At 34.9% G+C, this 20801-nt stretch overlaps 1 protein-coding gene across 2 annotated transcripts in view; it reads right to left on the bottom strand.

Moving 5' to 3' along the window:
- Positions 1–11125: 11125 nt before the first annotated feature.
- SNX2 (sorting nexin 2) overlaps positions 11126–20801 on the bottom strand; it is a 44773-nt gene continuing 35097 nt past the window's right edge. The window contains exons 10-15 of one of the 2 annotated variants that reach the window (XM_084881383.1): positions 20677–20770; positions 19179–19384; positions 14442–14585; positions 13181–13261; positions 12992–13063; positions 11126–11682 (exon numbers count right to left, since the gene is read on the bottom strand). In XM_084881383.1, the coding sequence (XP_084737509.1) occupies positions 11632–11682; positions 12992–13063; positions 13181–13261; positions 14442–14585; positions 19179–19384; positions 20677–20770 (648 nt within the window). In that variant the 3' untranslated portion in view covers positions 11126–11631. Of the gene's footprint in view, positions 11683–12991; positions 13064–13176; positions 13262–14441; positions 14586–19178; positions 19385–20676; positions 20771–20801 lie in introns of both variants that reach the window. The other variant, XM_084881382.1, reaches the window with a different exon arrangement.

Here is a 20801-nt window from a genome sequence, read left to right as displayed (position 1 = left end):
TCCAGCCCCAGTAAGACTATATGGAATTTTTCCCGTTTCCTTTAATGCATAGAGATAGGAAAAACAGGAGGGAGAACAGCAACAATATTTTTGTAAGCTAGAGAACAGATGGATGAGAAGTAACTTTTACCAAACCAGAAAAAGCTAAATTTAAGCCAGCAGTTGGAAAGCTGAATGTCAACCTGATTTACACAGTACAATACCCCAAACACTTGGAGACAGGGAACATCAGGTACCTCTAGAATGGGATGGAGTGGGCTAAAATAAGGCTTAGTGAAAACTAAAAATCAGGAAGATCTCTTAATCCCCTCCTCCCACTCTGTATAATTCTGGAGGACAGACATATCCTGAGAAAGGGGAAAGAGTCTTTGCATTGGAAGTTGACTGCCCCAGCCGAGGACATGGAAACTTACCAGAAAATAGTTGGAATCCAGGAGTAAGTGACCATATACATATGCAATGACCCATGCTGGAACCTTGTAGAGGCTGGCAGTCACAACTGTAACTTCCAGGCAGGAAACAGGAGAAGTATCTCTGGGAAATGTGACCAGCCCCAGAGGAAAAATCTAGAGATAACAACCCTGGAAATTCCCTACAAACAGCCCAATGAGATCACTCTTCAGTGACACTCAAATGTGGCAGGCCCACATCTACACCAAGAGCTTCTAACCATCTTTCAATTCCCACTGCTAATCACGGGGACACATCCAAAGATTAACATGTATCTCAGGAAAGCATCTGAAATGGAAGAAAGACCAAAGTGAAAAAAATTTTTGAGGAAGCAAACAGGGAGGAAAAAAACTTTGAAAAGTAAACTATTAATAATATCCTCAGAGAGAGATAGAGGAAGACAGTGTGTTTATAAAACAAGAAGCTGCCCTGGCTGTTGTTGCTCAGTGGTTAGAGTTGGCTCTGGCACCAAAAGATCTGTTCTATATCCTGGTGAAGGGCATGTACCCGGATTGCAGGTTCCAACCATGGTCCCAGTCAAGGCACATGCAGGAAGCAACACGATCAATGTGTCTCTCTTATACTGATGTTTCTCTCCCTCCATCTCCCCGCCCCGCCCCCCCTCTTCACTTTCTCTAAATATCCATGGAAAAAAATATCCTCAGGTGAGAATTTAAACAAACAAACAAACAAACAAACAAACAGAAACAATAAGCCGGATTAGTGTGGCTCAGTGGTTGAGAATTGATCTATGAACCAGGAAGTCACAGTTCAATTCTCAGTCAGGGCACATGCCCAGGTTCTGGATTCAATCCCCAGTGTGGGGCATAGAGCTAATCAATTATTCTCATCATTGATGTTTCTCTCTCTCTCTCTCTCTCTCTCCCCCTTCCTCACTGAAATCAATAAGAATATATTTTAATAAAAAATAAAACAATAACAAGAAGCTACTTAAAAACAGAAATAATCAGAAAACAAAGTACACTCAGAAAATAGAACAAAAGGACAGAGATGGAAAATAGGAAATAAAACTAATAGCAGCAGTCCAGGACATCCACTATCCAAATTTTTTTTAAAAAAGGGGAGGGGAGGAGTCTTCCAAAAAGAGAAGACAGAGAATAGAGGGAGGAAATCAACTCGATTTCCAGAACTGAATGTCATGTTTCCAGACGGAAGCACCCACACAGCATGGAAGCAGATGTACGCTTCAGCAAATCTCTGTGGGACTTCAGAACACTGGGGATAAAAGATCCTACAGTCTGCAAGGATGGAAGAACAGGCCATATCAAAAAGACCAGAATAGCTTTGGAATTCTCAACTGTGACATTGAAAGCTAGAAGACAATAGAGTAATGTCTTCAAAATTCAAGAGAAAATGTTTTTCAATACATGCTCAGCTAACTTACCTATCAAGGACTAAGGAAAAATAGTCCCAAAAGTATGGTTTCCATGTAACCATTTTCAGGACTCTGTGTATCCACCAAAATGAGGGAATAAATCAAGAAAGAAGGAAACATGGGGTAGAGAGAACAGGAGACACAACTCAGGGGAGAAGCAAAGGTTAAGCCTCAGGATCACCATATGGTTCTAAAAAATAAAGCTTATTTTTCTTAAACAATGAAGAAAATCATGAGTAAATACACAACTTTCAGTGGTGAACAATATTTGTAAAGGCTTAATAATGGAAATACTGAATACTGAGTTAACTAAAAATTGTAACAACTACATTGGAAGGGATATGTGTGTGTGAAAGAGACAAATGGCAGAATTAGAACTCATTATCATATAAAAAGATAAGTAGATGATGTCTAAAATAGATTTTAAAATATCAATATATGCATTTTTTATATTTAGAAATGTGAAGGTTTATAAATGGCAGGATAGCTAAGGGTAAAAGGAGTATATATTTGAAAAAAAGGACTGGGGAAAGTGAGGCCTAGAATCACTGTATTTTATTACTTAGTTTTCTGATGTTAGTTTAGTTTTCAAACTATGCGCATGCATTCATTTACTGAAATAGATATTAATTTAAAAATCAGAAACTGAAGTTAATTTTTATTTACTGTCGTGACAAAGCTTCCATTACTTTGGCAAATCAAAAAGGAAATTTAAGGAATCCAAAAGAATAACTGCAGTGTCAGTACTGAACAGCCCTAGATAACTGGCTGCCATATTGAAGTTATTTTTAAAAAGTGCCAATACACTAACAATGCATGTCATTTCTGAAACTTAGGTTTCTTCCTTTGACCAATCTCTCTTCTCTCCAATTCCCTCATAACCACATCTATATCCCCCAATGTATGCCTGTCACCTCTCTTGCCTTCATCCTTAGATTTTTAAACCATTTCAAAATTCCTCCCCTCCCCGACCCCACCTTCTCACACACCCACTAACAATCCCTAATCTTAAATGAATCCAACAATCTCTTTTAGTTCTGCTTTCTCATGGCTGAAAAAGTAGATACTTTCTTTGGTTGGCTTATTGTAAATTCATGATTTTCAGACTCATTTGAAAGACATTACTGATCAATAGTTCTCTTTCTCATCAACTGCTTTCTTACCATGCTCCATTGTTCTTGGGCCTCCCATCTTCTTTTGCTTTCCTTCTGATATCACTCCCTAATGTTGGCTTAATTTCCTATTTCACCAAGAAAATAACAGCATTTGGGCTTTATTTACAAGTGCACTCACTCACTCTTCCCTTTCCTTTTGTTCTAAGCAAGAAAACATCCCTACTTCTTTCTGAGACTTTAGCCATCTACCTGACTTCTTCACCTCCATTCTTCCCTTACCCAGAGTTTACCCATAAGCATTACCCAGAGTTTTGTCCTCAACAGGTTGATCACATTCCATTTGTTCTCTGAGGATGTCTTCATTAATAATCATGGTTTTAAGGAACAGAGTAAGTTCATATTTCTAAGTTGATGATGGAATACCTAGTCCTGGCTTGTTTTCTTCAAAAACAGCATAAAGAACAGCTTCCCCCAAACCTGTACCTCCTATGTTATGTCAGTTAATTAAAGCATCAGTATCCTTAATCACCAAAGCCAGAAGTCTAGGCATCATCCTAGACATCCTTCTTATTCTTCCCGGATACCTGATCCATTACTTTAGTGCCTGACACATAGTGCGGACTGAACAAATATTTATTGAATGAATAACATTTACCCATTTTTATTTCAATTTTCCTAAATTTTCTCATTCTACAGCAGTCAGGTCCTCACCATCACTTGGCTGGATGAATGCCACTCCGTCAACCATTGTCATTTTCCATGTTTTTCTTCATTGATTACCATTTCCCGTAGTTTACAGCATATTCAAGAAAATAAATTTCTTTCCCTAAGCAATTGCCACATTTCTAACTCACCTTTCATTCTTCTCTCCACAGGCTTCTTTTAAGGTCGCTAGCTCATTTCTTGACAAGACTAATTTAACTAGAGTATCTTTAGAGTGGGGTGAGTTCTAAACTATTGCTGGGGATTTTGACTACAAGCATTCCACCTCTGATCCTCAGACCCTAAGAGCTCTAAGAGCACATCTCGAGCAATCTCTTCTGAGAGGAAACCCTTCTGGTAAGCCCATTGAGACCCTAGTCAAGAACACACCCATTGTTTGGAAGAAGCCCTAAGGTCTGGTGAAATAATAAAAATGCAGGTAAACACTTATTGAATGCATAATGGCTAATATTTATCAAGCACTTACTATTGCTGAGAAATTCACATCAATTATCTTATGCCCCTTAAAGCGCACCTGAACAGGTACTATTATTTATTACTTTCCATTTTACAGATAAGAAAACTAAATTTTCGAGAAAAATAACATGCTCCAAGTCAATAACGTAGATTCTTGAGTCAGCATTCAAACTGGAAGGCTAAATGTCTAACTACAAGAAATAACAAGGACACAGTCATTCCTCATGAAGCATACAGACTAGTCATGGCAGTAAGACCAAACAACTATAATGCAAGACAGATATCCATAAGTATAATCTGAAAGGTACAAAGTGTTACTTGAGTCCTATTGAGAGATCAACAGAGAAGTTCCATCTAGTTAGTAGACTAAAAAGGATATATGGAAGATGTGGACTTAAAGGATAGATAAGGTTTAAACAATTGCTGGTAAACAGGAAAAGGTAACTAAGACATGGTGACATTAACAGCACTGAGGAAGTCATACAGCATGCTCATCAGACAGGGACATCATTAGATTAAAGCAAAAGGTGAGTGAAGATAAGGGGGCAAGAGAAAGACAACTATAGTTTGAGACAAGGTTCTGGATAATTGGGACTTTATCTGTAGTCTCTAGGGATCTACTGAAGATTTCTGTGTACAGCATTGTAATACAACGTCTTCTCTGGGAAGATCATTTCAGTAGCAGGTTGTAGGACTGGCAGTGTAGGGAGACTGACAGAATGTATTTATTTCATAGGAGATTTCAGATAGCTCTGAAACATGGTCTTAAGATCTTGACCAAGAGGAAAAAAGTAGATATGAGAAGGGAATAGATTTCAGATACAGAATCAACTCAAATTGGTCTTGGCAAAATGATACCTAAGCAATGTAATTGAGAAGATAAGTATTTGTGTCTCAGGGACTAGAGGCTGGGAAACATTTTTCACTGAAATTTAGAAACTAAGTCTGGTTGACAGTCTTACATGATGTACACATACATCACACATACTTATACACATATACAGTAAGAACATTTGAAATAAAGATCTAGGAATGAAAAAAGTTAAAATCAAGATAATGCGAGACTTGACTATGGCAAGTTTTGTTATACCTGCTCTTGAGAGCAACACCAAGTAGTTCTTTTTATTTTGTTTCAAATTCTTCGCTGAATCTGAATCTGAGGTAGTAAATAACTAACTGTTGGACTTACTCTCCATTTCCATTTCCACAGGCGTTGCCTACACCTGTGCTGCTCAGTATCATAGGCACTAGCCAGTTATTAAAACTGATCACTTAAAAAGTGGCTACTCGCCCTCACTGGTTTGGCTCAGTGGGCAGAGTGTTGGCCTGTGGACTGAAGGGTCCAGGGTCTGATACCGGTCAAGGGTACATGTCTAGGTTGCAGACTCAATTCCCAGTGGGGGGCATGCAGGAGGCAGCCTATCGATGATTCTCTTTCATCATTGATGTTTCTCTCTCCCTCTCCCTTCTTCTCTGAAATCAATAAAAATATATTAAAATGTGGCTACTCTGAGTGGAAATGTGATATGCACACTGGATATCAAAGACAACAGGAAAAGCGAAATGTAAAATATTGCAATAATTTTTAATATATGGGATTACATGTTAAAATATTTTAGGGCTACTAGGCTAAATAATAAAATCAATTTTACTGGTTTCTTTTTTTTTTTTTTTTTAATATATTTTATTGATATTTCACAGAGAGGAGGAAGGGAGAGAGATAGAGAGCTAGAAACGTCGATGAGAGAGAAACATCGACCAGCTGCCTTTTGCACACCCACTACCTGGGATGTGCCCGCAACCAATGTACATGCCCTTGACCAGAATCGAACCTGGGACCCTTCGGTTCACAGACCGACGCTCTGCCACTGAGCCAAACCGGCTTCGGCTGGTTTCTTTATTTTTTTTTTTATTAATTTTTTACAGAGAGAAAGGTAGGATAGTTAGAAACATCAATGAGAGAAAAACATCAATCAGCTGCCTCCTGCACACTCCCTACTGGGTATGTGCCCCCAACCAAGGCACATCCCCTTGACCAGAATCGAACCTAGGACTTTGAGTCCACAGGCCAACACTCTATCCACTGAGCCAAACCGGTTAGGGCTTTACTGGTTTCTTTTACTCTTTAAAACTTGGCTAGAGTGGGGTAGGGGGGAAGGAAGTACAAGAGAGTTAAGGTGAGATAAATGGTGATGTAAGGAGATTTGACTTGGGTTGGTGCACACAATACAATATACAAATGATGTATTATAGAGTTGTATACCTGAAACCTATATAATTTTGTTAACCAATGTCACCCCAATAAATTCAATAAAAACAAAAACAAAAACTTGGCACTAGAAAATTACATGTTTCTCACAATTCTTTTGGTCTAAAATCTAAGGACCTTATCCTCTTCTTGGCCTTTGTTATTACAAAGAGTAATCAACAATTATTCATGCCACTCTTTAATTCCTCTCTTGTTGGTATTTCTGTGTCTGGCCAACAATCTACATTCCTTATTTCTTGAAACCATATAATTTACTGTGAGGATTAGGAATGATTGTAGAGTTTGGATAAGGAAGAGGATCATAATTCTATTGGAAGTCTTTTTTTCAATACCTTGAAACAGAGACTGTCACACAGACAGCATAACATACACATTTCCCAACAGGTGAATACGATACGGAAATGGCCCTCCCCTCAACCCCCCACCCAAGCTAGTGAGACTGGACTTCCTTTGCCCAGGTTTATATTTCCTTCTCACTACAGTGACCTCCCTTCCGTTAAAGCAGGAAAAAAGTGTTTGCCTATCCTATCTATAGTTACTGTTACTGAATTTCTGCTGTCTCCTTGACTCATTTTAATTGAATGACTGCCCATGCAGGGGCCACAAAAAAGTGAAGTAGCCATTTAGCTTTATAACTAGTCACATGCTTAAGGCAGAAAAATGGAACTCTTTGACCCCAAGAAGCACTTTTTAAAGAAATAAAATCTTTCTTCTCTACTCGTCTGATTTTCTTCTTTTAAAGAAACCTGGTTTAATAGGGCTATTCATTTTATATTTAAAAATAATTCATGAAAAAACTTGTACAAGGGATTTGTAAAATTCTACTAGATCTTGATAATAAAATTAGTAAGTTTAAAGAACAGCAACAGACCTAACCAGTTTGGCTCAGTGGATAGAGCATCAGCCTGTGGACTGAAGGGTCCCAGGTTTGATTCCAGTTAAGGGCATGTACTTTGATTGCAGGCACATCCCCAATAGTGGGTGTGCAGGAGGCAGCTTATTGATGTTTCTCTCTCATCGATCTTTCTAACTTCCCATCCCTCTCCCTTCCTCTGTAAAAAAATCAATAAAATATATATATTTTAAAAAAGGACAGCAACAATGAAACAAGGGTATTTTGAGGCTAGTATAACTATATATATTTATAAAACAAGCTAAATAGTTGAAACTGGGTCATTAAAATTAGTCAAGAAAACTTACTTTTATGTAATAGAAATCATACTATCAAATATTTATTTTGCTCTAGCCTTGTTTAATTAAAAAAAGGTTTTGATTAGAACTTGATTAATAGTTTATATTGAAGTTTGGTATTTTAAACAAAATACTTTAAAATAAAAGGCACTTCAGAAATCAGAGTATTATACTCGTTTTATATAGATGAGCTTTAAGTGATATTATGCCCAAGGTCACATACCTACTAAGTGATGGAAGCAAAACTGAACACATGTATATTGATCCCAAGTTCAGCTTGTTCAACTACATTATGCTTCCTTAGTCCTTCTTTAACTTTTATCTGGTTAAAAAAAAATTTTCACATTCAAACCTATACAACTGGAAAATTATGTTATCGGGACTAATAAAGCTTTGTTGTTCTATTTATTTGGAATGGAAGTGTTTTAGTAATATGAATAGGAGGTGTGAATGGACAGGTCACTAATCAAGCAGAAATTAAATCCTTTTAAAATGTTGGTAGGGCCGAAACTGGTTTGGCTCAGTGGATAGAGCATCAGCCTGCGGACTGAAAGATCCCGGGTTCGATTCCGGTAAAGGGCATGTACCTGGGTTGCGGGCACATCCCCAGTAGGAGGTGTGCAAGAGGCAGCTAATCGATGACTCTCATTGATGTTTCTAACTCTCTCTCTCCCTTCCTCTCTGCAAAAAATCAATAAAATATATTTTTTTAAAAATTTAAAATGTTGGTAGGTATCAGGGGCTCATATAATTTACTAGAAATTTCCAACAGATTCCTTATCTTTTAGCAAAGGTTGTTAAGGGGAATGGAGTTTGGAATGGGATGGTGGGGGGAGGGTCTGTTACTCTCTTCAGCTTGATCAAAACTGGAAATATTTTATTTGAAGGTACTAAATATTTTTTAAAAATATATATTTTATTGATTTTTCACAGAGAGAAAGGGAGAGGGACAGAGAGTCAGAAACGTTGATGAGACAGAATCATCGACCAGCTGGGGATGTGCCCACAACCAATGTACATGCCCTTGACTGGAATCGAACCCAGGACCCCCCAGTCTGCAGACCGACGCTCTATCCATTGAGCCAAACTGGTCCCAGCTGAAGGTACTAAATATTTTAATGAACATACCACTGTGGAATGAAAGGTATTTGTGTAAATAACTACATGTTATCCTATATTTAAATTTTGGAAGTTAATATAACTATGGATATCATGCTAGGACATCACTGCAGTGAAACTATTCCCAGTAAGCCTATGTTTTGGTCAATGTTAATGGGTAAACAAGATAGCATCTGATATATATTAGCACGGATTACTTATTTCTCAAAAGTTTCTACTATTATTAATAATTACTCATATTACTCCAGTAAGAGTAATAAATAAGGTAGCACTCTCTCTGCCTCAGTTTCTTCTTTGTAAAAGAGCAAACCTTATTTTGCATCTTCCAGGGTTATTTTTTCCTGCTCAAGTCTTTATTAGTAATCTATTATATGTCAGGTACTCTTCTGGGTTTTAGGGATATAAATATGACTAATACCTATAGTATGCTTTTAATTTCAACTAAAATAAGTGGTGAAAGCAAACATATCCTGAGGATACTGTACTCTGACATACTAATTGTACCTAGTATGCTGCTACAGAGAACTCAGTTACACATAGACTATCTTACTCCTCTTGGAGATATTTAGTTGTTGAGCTTGAGAAGTGAGACATCTTTTAGAATACTTCTTTAAAAATGAAAATAAGTCTAATGCCAGTCACAAGTTAAACTTTCACCAGCATTAAGGATCAGATAATAGCCATTTGAACAAGATACAGAATAGGTGTGAAAGTTGCCAAAGACAAATTTCATTTTACTTCCAATTTGCTTTGTGCCATCCTTGGTTAGTTATCAAATCACAGGGCATTTTATTTTATTTTATAAATATATTTTATTGATTTTTTTACAGAGAGGAAGGGAGAGAGATAGAGAGCTAGAAACGTCGATGAAAGAGACACATCGACTAGCTGCCTCTTGCACACCCCCTACCGGGGATGCGCCCGCAACCAATGTACATGCCCTTGACCAGAATCGAACCCAGGACCTTTCAGTCTGCATACCGACGCTCTACCACTGAGCCAAACCGGTTTTGGCAAATCACAGGGTATTTTAGCATGGTACTGTTCTTTGTCAATTATGATCATAGAAGATCGACTTTCAGTTTACAACAAAAACAAAGAAATGCAAGGGAATAACTTAAAATATGCAAAGTCTTGGATTTTGCAGGTAACAGTAGATGAGCAAAATCTGTAAGGCTTGTATTACAAGCATATAAATACATTTCTTCTTAATACTTAAATTGAGCACTTATAATTAGGGTGGATAGAAATAAGCAAAGACAAGTATTCTCTCCTTCACTCAAGAGACCATTTCCTAGAGTTAAATAAAAAGATAAATGTTATTTGGTTTGTTATCCAAAATAATAAAGAGGTAATATGCAAATTGACCATCCTGCCCTTGCACAAGATGGCCACCCCATGTGGTCACAAGATGGCCAGCGGGGGAGGGCAGTTGGGGGTGACCAGGCTGGCAGGGGAAGGCAATTGGGGGTAATCGGGCTGGCAGGGGAGCAGTTAGGCATCGATAAGGCTGGAAGGGGAGTGGTTAGGGAGTGAGCAGGCTGGCAGGCAGAAGTGGTTGGGGCAATCAGGCAGGTGAGTAGTTGGGAGCCAGCAGTCCTGGATTGTGAGAGGGATGTCCGACTGCCGTTTTAGGCCCAATCCCTGTGGGCCTAAACCGGCAGTCGGACATCCCCCAAGGGGTCCCAGATTGGAGAGGATGCAGGCTGGGCTGAGGGACACCCCCCTGCCAGTGCATGAATTTCATGCACTTGGACTCTAGTCTATATCATAAAAGGCCTGTGGTAATGATGCTGTAAAGACCAAACAACCTGTCACCAGGTGTATATGGAGCACCTCTTGTGGGGTGGAACTTGTGGCTTGCGTGGCAGGGCTGGTGGAGGGCGGGTACATGGCAAAGAGGACACAGCAAGGTAGTGGGCCGGTGGGGCCACGTGGTGGAGAGGGCATGGGGGTGGGCGCTGGGCAGGCAGGGCGCACCACAGAGGTCCCCAGGTAGCGAGAGGAGGTGCTCCTGCTGTGAGGGGAGGGACAGGGCACACACAGCTGGCAGCGGGGGGGTTGGGGTAGGGGAGGCGGTGTGCTGGAGAAGGGTGCAAGCTGGTAGTGTCTGTTATAGGGCACCAGCAGCATCCATGGAGCATATGAGGTGTCACAGAGGTGGCAGACATGGCACTGATGGCAAGCTAGGCCTAGGGGATCCTACACACACACAATTTAACTGTGCGCTGGGCTTCTAGTAACTTCATAAGAAAACTTAAGCTTCATTTACTCATTTAATGAGCTCAGCTCTCTCAAACAAACAAACAAAAAAATATATATATAAAAGAAAAAGTTTCTTCCTATTAAAAATGCTGTTAAAGGATCCCTAATATGCTTATATACCCAAATAATTTGTTACTAGTATTTCACAAGGAATATCATTTTATTACTGTAATTGCAATATCATAATTTCTGTACAGGAATGTATAAATGAACAGTAATCAATGCATTGATAATTCACTTCATAAAGAGGGTGAACACACTATAGAACATATAAAGAAAAAAATTTTGTAAAGTTTTCTGGCCTTGAAGTGCACTTTTTAGTGCAAGTATTTAAGACACAATAGTGTTCAATTCAGCAAAGTATTGCAGAATGTCATGCCACAGTCCAGTTAATTCAGAGGGTCAGGACATGCAGCTTGTAATAAAATGTCAGGTTGAGTGTAGATACATATACATGTATATGGATACATATATATGTATACACACACACATATATATACACATATATGTATATGTATATATATATAAAAACCACATGTTATTCATAAAATATATAGTGGTTTATTTAGATGGTTTTAAATGATTTCACTGTGGAATCAGCATAACTGGAACAAACTTCCAAGATCTTAACAGGAGTAATCTTCCTGCTAGGCAATGGCTTTGGCTTCAGGTAGGAATGCTTCCCAGTATTTTATCAGCTGTGGATAATAATAAAGATAAAAAATAGTCTCATTACCTTTTTGTCATTTATATGCATATATCCTATAGAGCATTTAAAAAAAAAACCACCCTATATAAATAGCTAGTAGTGATCAACATTTTACTAAAGCTTGGTTCTTAAAATCATTTTAATTCCATTATCTGAAGTTTATCAATATAATTCATGTATAACTTATTAATTACTTCTGGCTAATTTTTTTTTTTTTTTATGTGAGCAATATAATTTTAAAAATATCCAAAATAAGATCTTTTTGTCTTATGCGAAACTGTAAATAAAAAGATTGTTAGTATAAAAGAGATTAACTTAAATAATAAAACTACAAAGAGCTTTTTCCAATATCAAGTGATAACATCTAAACCAGAAAATATTCATATGTTATGTTATTGCTAGCCAAAAAGAATGAGAAAAAAGGAAAGAGAAAAAGACTGAAGAAGAATAAGAAAAGAGACTGGGAAGAATTAATTGCTAGTCTTCCCTGGATATAGCAGAGAATAGATTGAATTAAAAACTAAAGTTACATTTAAAATAATTCCTTTAAAAACAAACTTATATAACTTATTATCATATTTAAAATAGCTGATTTTATAAATTAAGTATTTAAAATAAAAATACATATTTTGAAGATACGTAAAATGTAATCACCTAATTAAAAAATTATATAGGCAAGCTTCTAATCACATATTTTAGAACTAGAGAAAGAATCCCTTCTAATCGAGACATTAAATAATTTGATCTATTACTCAAATTTATATAAAAACAGAAAAAAAACCATGTCTGCTATTATCTTGTCAATCTTTGATTTAATCTAATAGGAATACCATTTTCTCTTCGGGTTAAGGAGACAAATACCACTACTTGTGGCATACAATCACAATCAACCAGATTAAAATAAAAATCAAAGCAGGATTTTTAAAAGCTAAAGAATATTATTTTTTAGTTTAAGTTCTGTCTTTCATGGAAGAACTTACAATAAGAATCTACTCAAACAGGTATGATCAATAGGAAAATAAAGTTAGGAAGATAAGAAAAAGTTGCTCAGTATATTTTTCATAGCCAAATATTGAAAAAGGTATATCTCAGCTAGTGGTTAGAAAGAATAGAGGCAAAAAGGAGCCAAGAGTTTCCAATTACATTAGCTTCCATTTTTTCCTTTGCTGTTATTAATTTTCTCTACTTCATTTCTTATTTTTAAGTTTATAAGCTCCTTTCATTGATTATCATTTTTAAAATGAAAAGTATACCAAAAATAAATTCTAGAAAAAGTTTATATTAAAAAATTGGCTTACCTGTTGTTGTGTTTGTACTAATGATTCTAAGTACTTGATAATAACAGTTTTAAAATCTTTCACTCGTTCTTTCTGTTAAAAGTATAATACATGAAAAGACTCCATTAGTATAAAACTAAATTTGATTTTATCATAAAATCGCAGCAAATATGACCATTGTTAAGAAAAGTGTAAAATTATTATACTTGCCTCAAATCTTCCTACTTCTTTTCGAATTGTTTTAGAGATCTGTTCAAAATCTCTTTCTCCTTGTTGTACTTTTGCCTCCCACTAATAAAAAGAAACAAAAATGCACAATTATTTTATTCTGGAAAAAATTACAGAATTAGCTGTCATGATCACTCACTTAGTTTAATGGAATACCTGAAAACCCTAAGGAAGCTCAATACTTACTGGCAAAGCCCAATTGAGCACCATTCAAACTTACATCTAACTTTCCAGTAGAAAAGATGAATATTAGCTTAATTTCCATTAAAATATTTCATTGTCAGATTTATTCAAAATCAGGATTTTCTAGGACTTACTGAATTACAATATCCATTGCCGAATTAACTATAACTACAATGTTATGAAATAATTATAAGTATAAAATTCGCTATCAAATAATTTAGCAGTGTTAGATTTTAATTTTCTTATCTTTTTTATATCAATTATTTCAAAATATTCAAACTACATTCTGCTAATTTCAAGACTATATATTCATCACAATTTATATACACATAGAAATACTTTAAATTAGAAAAACTGTATGACAAACATTTAAAAAACATTTTTGTAACAGTAAAATGTCCAGATTAAAAAAAAATTTGTGGAATTATGGTCTACTAAAGACCTATTGATAAACATTAAAATTAGTACAGCAATAATAAAATGTGATTAGTGAATGAAACAGCTAAAATAAAGTGACTGAAGAATTAAGCTATGAAATGGTATTTTCCCCCTATGTAACCAAAACACTGGTACATACTCTTTCAAGAGCAGGTACATTTACTTTGAGTAATATAAAGGTTGTCCTACCTCTTCAATTTCCTTATTGAAGCATGGCAAAAAAAGTGTATAAATTATAATAAACTTCTACAAATTTACTAAAATACCATATATAATACATATATATATGGGAGATAATGTTGCCTGTACAGCTAAATGAGAAACAAACCCACCTCTAAATCTATTTTTAGACACAAAATAATTATCTGAAATCAAAACTTAAATGTAAATGTAAATCTCTTCCTTGTGTTTCTTTCATTCCATGACCATGTGAATGTAAAAAAGGGCTCTGAAGATTTTAGTGAAAAATCAAAATGTTAAGGTAATTCTAATACAGTTCATAAAATTACAGAAAAATAGTTAGGTGTAGAATGGCTCAGAAATAAATTTATGAAAAATTATGCATATATGAATGACTCATGGAAAATTTTAGTAAAGAGATAAAGCATTTTGTATTAATCACCTCTCTTATTTCATTTTTAGCTTGCTGAATTTTATCTGGTTTGTTAGCCATCATCATTTTTGCCTCAGTTTCACGTTTTTTGAGCAAAGTAATTTGAGCATCTTCCCATTTCTGCCAGCACTTCATTCGATGGTCAAACACACCCTATAAGTGAATGACATAATGCTATTAAGTGACAGATAGAAGTGCTGTAATACTAAATGCAATAAAACCCAGTATTTAAATTTTATTCTAATATACTAAAGTTCTGGAAATAAATTAAAAAATATATATAAATTTCCATATTCATTTGCTTAAAAACAGAAATCCCTATGACTAGATAAAAATGTAAGAGCTCAGAATAAACAGTTGCCATTGCTGAAGCAGGTCAAATCAGTGGTTTGGAAAACAAGGTAAAAAAAACACATCCAATCAGAGCAGAGGATAGTTTAAGGGACTTCGGGACAAGATGAAGCATAACAACATCCAGGTCATAGGGGAACCAGAAAGAGAGAAAGAGAAAGGGATTAAGAACCTATCTGAAGAAATAATGACTGAACACTTTCCTAATCTGATGAAGGAAAAAGACATACAAGTCCAGGAAGTGCAGAGTCCCAAACAAGATGGACCCAAAGAGGCCACACTAGGACACATCATAATTAAAATGGAAAAAGTTAAGCCGGACTGGTTTGGCTCAATGGATAGAGCGTCGGCCTGCGGATTGAGAGGTCCCAGGTTCGATTCCGGTCAAGGGCATGTACCTTGGTTGCGGGCACATCCCCAGTAGGGGGTGTGCAAGAGGCAGCTGATCGATGATTCTCTCATCGATGTTTCTAACTCTATCCCTCTCTCTTCCTCTCTGTGAAAAATCAATAAAATATATTAAAAAAAAAAAAATGGAAAAAGTTAAAGACACAGAAAGAATCCTAAAAGCTGTATAGATGAAAGAGCTATGATAAAGGTAAAACTACTAAAGTCAGGTTACGTCAGGGGAAAATTAGTCTTATCTTTTCTCCATTTGTTTTTCTACCCTTGTAACACTAAAAAATAAAAGATCCAGAACCATACTTGTTCTTCTCAAAATGCTATCTTAAAAAGCAAACCTATATAATAAAGAGCTAATATGCTAATTAGACCAGATGGTAGAACAACCTTCTGGACTACCTTCCCGAACGACCAGTGGGTGAGGGACAGGGCCTTGAGGCAGCAGGCCTACTCTTGCATTGGGCCTCTAGTTCAGTTATAACAATGTTTATCTTTGTATGTCAAGATAATCCACTCTATAGCCTCCTCCATAAGAGGGATAGATTTACACTGATGATCCACTCTGGACCTCCATCCCCCTGCCACAAATTTATGATACACATTTGGATGCAAGTTTATCTAGGTTAGACAAGTTGCAATTGAGTTTTCCTGACTGAACATGAAATCTGATGTACAATTTTAATTAATTAACACCATATTCTAATTCAGTAAATCTGAAAATATGCTGCCTAGCGTCTTGGAGTCTTGAAAGGAAGCTGACTAGTTACCACCAAACAATGAAGCTTTTAAACTCCTTGGAGAACTCATCTATTGAGTTTTAAATATATATTTCAGTACATACATTTTATAAATTTGAGTTCATTGTAAGAACTCTTAATAAAGAGTTCTAATGCTAAAAATGATAACCATTACCACCTTCAATCCCTGACCTTACTCTAGTGGTTCGAAGAGGGCAAATACATAAGAATGCATGTAGTAAACTTACCACTTCATACTAGAAAATGTTAGCTAATGGTACTAGCCAAAATATAATGTCTTAGATGTCAGAGATGTTGTATTGTACAAAAGAGGAAAACAAGAGTTCCCTGGATATGAGGCCAGCACTAAGCAATATTTTGAACATGTACAATTATTTTTCTTTTGGGCCCCAATTTCTGACGTTCTTAGCTTCCATTTTGGCTCTATATTCTAATTCCACAGTTTCAAATTTATCATCAGAGAAGTAATCTTAGGATGGATAAACAAAAGGATAAGAAATATTACATAAGTATTAGAAATAAGATTTTATTACATATAAAGGACATTATGTATATAAAGAAATGCAATGGTTTATCATTTATAAAGATGCTTAAATTCGCACTATTAAAGAAATCAAAATGGATACAAAAAAACACCTTTATTATTTAGTTGGAGAAGTATAAAAATGTTGATGAGAGTACAAAGAAGTATAACCTCTCCAGACAGTAATATGGCAATAATTAATGAAATGCATATGTTCTTTGGCCAAGCAATTCTATTTCTAAGAACTTATGCCCAAACAGTTATTATCAAAATACTTAATTTATGATTGGGTTAAATAATTCAAGGTACACCTATGTGCTATATGATGGAATACTACGCAACCATTAAAAATGTAACATGCTGATATAGAGACTTCTCTAAAACAGAGAAAGTGAAAAAAGCAGGCAAAGAACTGTGCATGGATTATGTTCATTTTTAAAGAAGGGAGAAAGAAAATGGAGGGAGAAATGAGAGAGACAAAAAAAAGAAAAAAAAGAAAAAAGAAAGAAAATAAATTAGCTTCATATATATGAACTAGAGGCCTGGTGCACAAATTCGTGCTTGGGTGGGATTCCTCAGCCTGGGCAGCAATTGAGGCCTATTGGGGGGGGCTGGCCAGCCAAGAAAAGGGACTACAAGAGGTTGGCCAGCTTGCGGGTAAGGGGCACAGGAGGTTAACTATGGGAGCAAACTGAGCACCAGGAGGCAGCTCCTGTGTTGAGTGTCTGCCCCCTGGTGGTCAGTGAACATTATAGTGACTGGTCAACCAGTCATTTGGTTGTAACTCTTGCTTAGGCTTTTATATATATATATATATATATATATATGTATGTATGTATGTATGTATGTATGTATGTATGTATGTATATAATTCTGTAAAAACACAAGAATCTAAGAGCATTTGATTGAGGGTAGAAAGACTAGAGGTCTTAGGTAAAAGATAAATCTACTTTTTTTGTCTATTAGAATTATTATGTGCATATATTCTACAAAGAAAGAAACAAACAAAAAAATAAAGACCACAAATATTCCCTGTCACCTTATTCTGTAATTTCTCAACTCCTTGGAGCAGTTGATATGTGCTAGGTTTCATTAGAAAACCAATCTGAAAGAGCTTATCAATTTACTTCAAAGAATAACTTTACCATAGCTCTTTAACTCTTTTAGTTGATGAATCACTAATTTGTATTTCCCAAAAAGTATTCCATATATGTAAAAATATATTAAGTGGAAAATGATTACTCTTCATATGAATTGGAAGTTTATAGATTATATAAAGTTAAATATTTAATTTTTTAATACTAGGTATTTCTGAGATTTTTACATGTACTCTAATGGGCAGAAATATTGTATACATTATATCCCAAACTCAGTTGATTGTGGTATATCTTTTGGTGTCAGTGTTCTGTAGAACATACTGTAGGAAACATGCACATAACGTAAAAATACAGCAAGATGTAGACAGTATGAGGCAAGCTCTTTTAGAGGGATCAACATTGATTACATAGACAGGCTATCCCTGCCCCCACGTTAGCTCTTCTCAGCAGGTCCCTCCTCACACACACTGCCAAGCTTCCCTCTTGTACCCACAACTTTTTTATATGTGTTATACTTTTTTACAACAGCTTTCATGCTAGTGAGAGCTCTGGAATGAGGTTAAATATAAAAAGGAACCATTATCTGTAAACTGGATTTCTGTAGATCTCAAGTTACCTATCTATAAAATGAAGTATACTCTGATAACTGCTATCTATATTAACATCTTTAAATAACTGAAAAGAAAAATTAAGCACCAGGAATATAAAGAGTACATCTAAAAGTAAATTTAAGTAAAATTGGTAATTTTACCAAACCTAAGATAGCACCATTCTTAGGAAAGCTAAGAATCTTTTAGTAAACTGTCACCATTAGTTTTAGAACTTAATCATTAAGAAATGACGAATACTAATTTCATCACAGGCATCAGCTGAAAAAATTTTGCATTAGAAAGCGAGGAACAAGGTAAAAGGTAAATTCTCAGTTCCCTATTCCATGACAACTGATGCTAATAGTAACAATTCAAAAACAAGATCTTAAAGTATCTTATGAAACATAAGATAAATAATATTTAGTTTGTTTGAAAATTTGAGTTAACTGAAGAATATTGATTTTTATTAGTTAACTGGATTATTTTTCCAACTATTCAGAAATTGAAGATTGTTCATCCTTAAACATTGCCACTAGATAATTAAAATTTAGAAACTAATCTAGTCCATCTCATCTTATAAAAACGTGCTGACTATACATTTCAGATTACATTCAAAATGTTTATTTACAATCCAAATTCAAGTGAAAACATATATGAGGAAAAATTTATTCTGGTTTTGTCCTTCTCAATATAGCTTTACTAATGATAGTAAAATCCAGTGGGTAGTTTCAGTGTGTGCTACAATGAACAAACAAATGCTACCAGCTAGATTCAAAGTTGTATATAAGTAAATGTAAATTCATTTTATTTTATTTGCCATTTCTCAGGCCTCTTAAAAACATCAATTCAGTCTATTGTCCTGTCCAACTAATAGAGAGGAAAAAAATTTAAGCTATGAATAATCATTTTGAAGCCATTTTAGATGTACTAATATAGTATTTCCACACTTAAATACATGCCAAATTCCTTTATAAGCAAACCACTAAAGTGAGAGAATTCAAGGAAGACTGCAAAACAAGGCTTACTTTCACTGCAGCAATAAGACGAATGTAGTCACTAAGTAGTTCTGAAAACATATAAAAGTCAGCAAAAGCTTGTTCTTGATGTAACTGGTCTATCTTCTCCTCAACCTCTGCAAGCTGAGACAAAGCTCTAGATAAAGCAGTATGATCCTCAGAATTACCTAACATGGCAGCACTTTTAGCAAAGGCAGCTGTGTTGGCTGAAAGTTCTGAAATAGAAAAGTATTCACTTTTAATGTTCACTAGTAAAGTTTTAAAATAATGCATTTTTTACCTTCTAAGTTTTATCTAGTCATGAATTGCTCAAATATTTTAAAATAATTAACATAAAGGCATAAATGCTAACTGCTTAAAGCTCTTCTGAAAGTTAAGAAGAACCACTAGCTATCTTCCCAGAATATGGACTATGCTTAAGAATTTAATATAATAACCTGCCTCCCCCTTTTCTCCTGAAGTGCTTACTCTTTTTGCCTATTCCTTAACATGTATATATAAAAATATATTTATATTTAATATGAAAATCAATGAGAATACACAATTGATTTAACTACTTTACCTTTAAACATTTATTTGTCATAAAAAACAATATATATAATTTTGAATGAGAATATTTAGCCAACTGTACATACAATTCTCATAGATCTTATTTGTTTTTTTTCTTTGTGTGCAACAGTGTTTAGTGAACTTTTAAGAATTTCTAAAGATTGTGAACATGATCATTTTAGATACTTCAAATAAAAATAGATGTCTATAGACTGGTCAATGACTAACAATCACATTGCTGAAAATTGCTCTGTTGCTCTGCATTATGTAAGGTGTTCTAAAAGAACCTGAAAGCCCATTCACTAAGATAATATACAACTGGCAAAAGCTATTATAAACTGCTTTCAATAAATTAGATTTTTATAATTAGATTAAAATGTGTTGCAAATAATGACACATACTAAATTACTTATCAAGAATTTTAGAAATCTGACATAAAAAGCCTTCTTTAAAAATTAAAAATAAAACCATGAAATTTAAAAACTGCAACTCAACTTTCTATAAAATTTTAACAAAAAACCCAGATTAAAAAAAAAAAATGGTTCAAAAATGAAGAAAATATTTCAGAGTTTTCTAAAAAATACAGGCACAAAACAAATATTTTAAAGAAAAAGTTCAAATATCCATTCTTGAATCTCATATTTTTTATTATTATCAATTACTAAGATATCTTTATTCATTGACTAGTAAATACATTTAACAAAGAGTTAATCAAGTGAACAATTTTAATCCATAATTCAAAATATACTTTTATAAGCTCCATATTTTTCTACTTCTAAACTAGAAGTTAAATTGAACAACAATATATTAGATAACGAAGTTGAAATAGAAAAACATTCTCTTAAATTATTATTTTCTCTCTTTCATAATACCTTTAAAATACTCATCCTAATAAAATTTAAATAAAACGTTTCAACTAAATCATGGTGCTAAACAGATAATAATAAAGCAAACAAACCTTTTCTATGACAGACCAAGGCTTCAACATTGGCATGAAGTTTCCTAAGTTGCTGATCCAGATTTTCAAATTGCTGCTGCTTTTCTTCAAACCACTAACAAAAACAACAACAAAAAAGAAAAATG

This window comes from Pipistrellus hanaki, assembly GCF_964339955.1.
Source record: "Pipistrellus hanaki genome assembly, chromosome: 4".
Lineage (NCBI taxonomy): Eukaryota > Metazoa > Chordata > Mammalia > Chiroptera > Vespertilionidae > Pipistrellus > Pipistrellus hanaki.
Note: the sequence above shows the minus strand (reverse complement) of the source record. Positions and strands in the feature narration are given on the sequence as shown.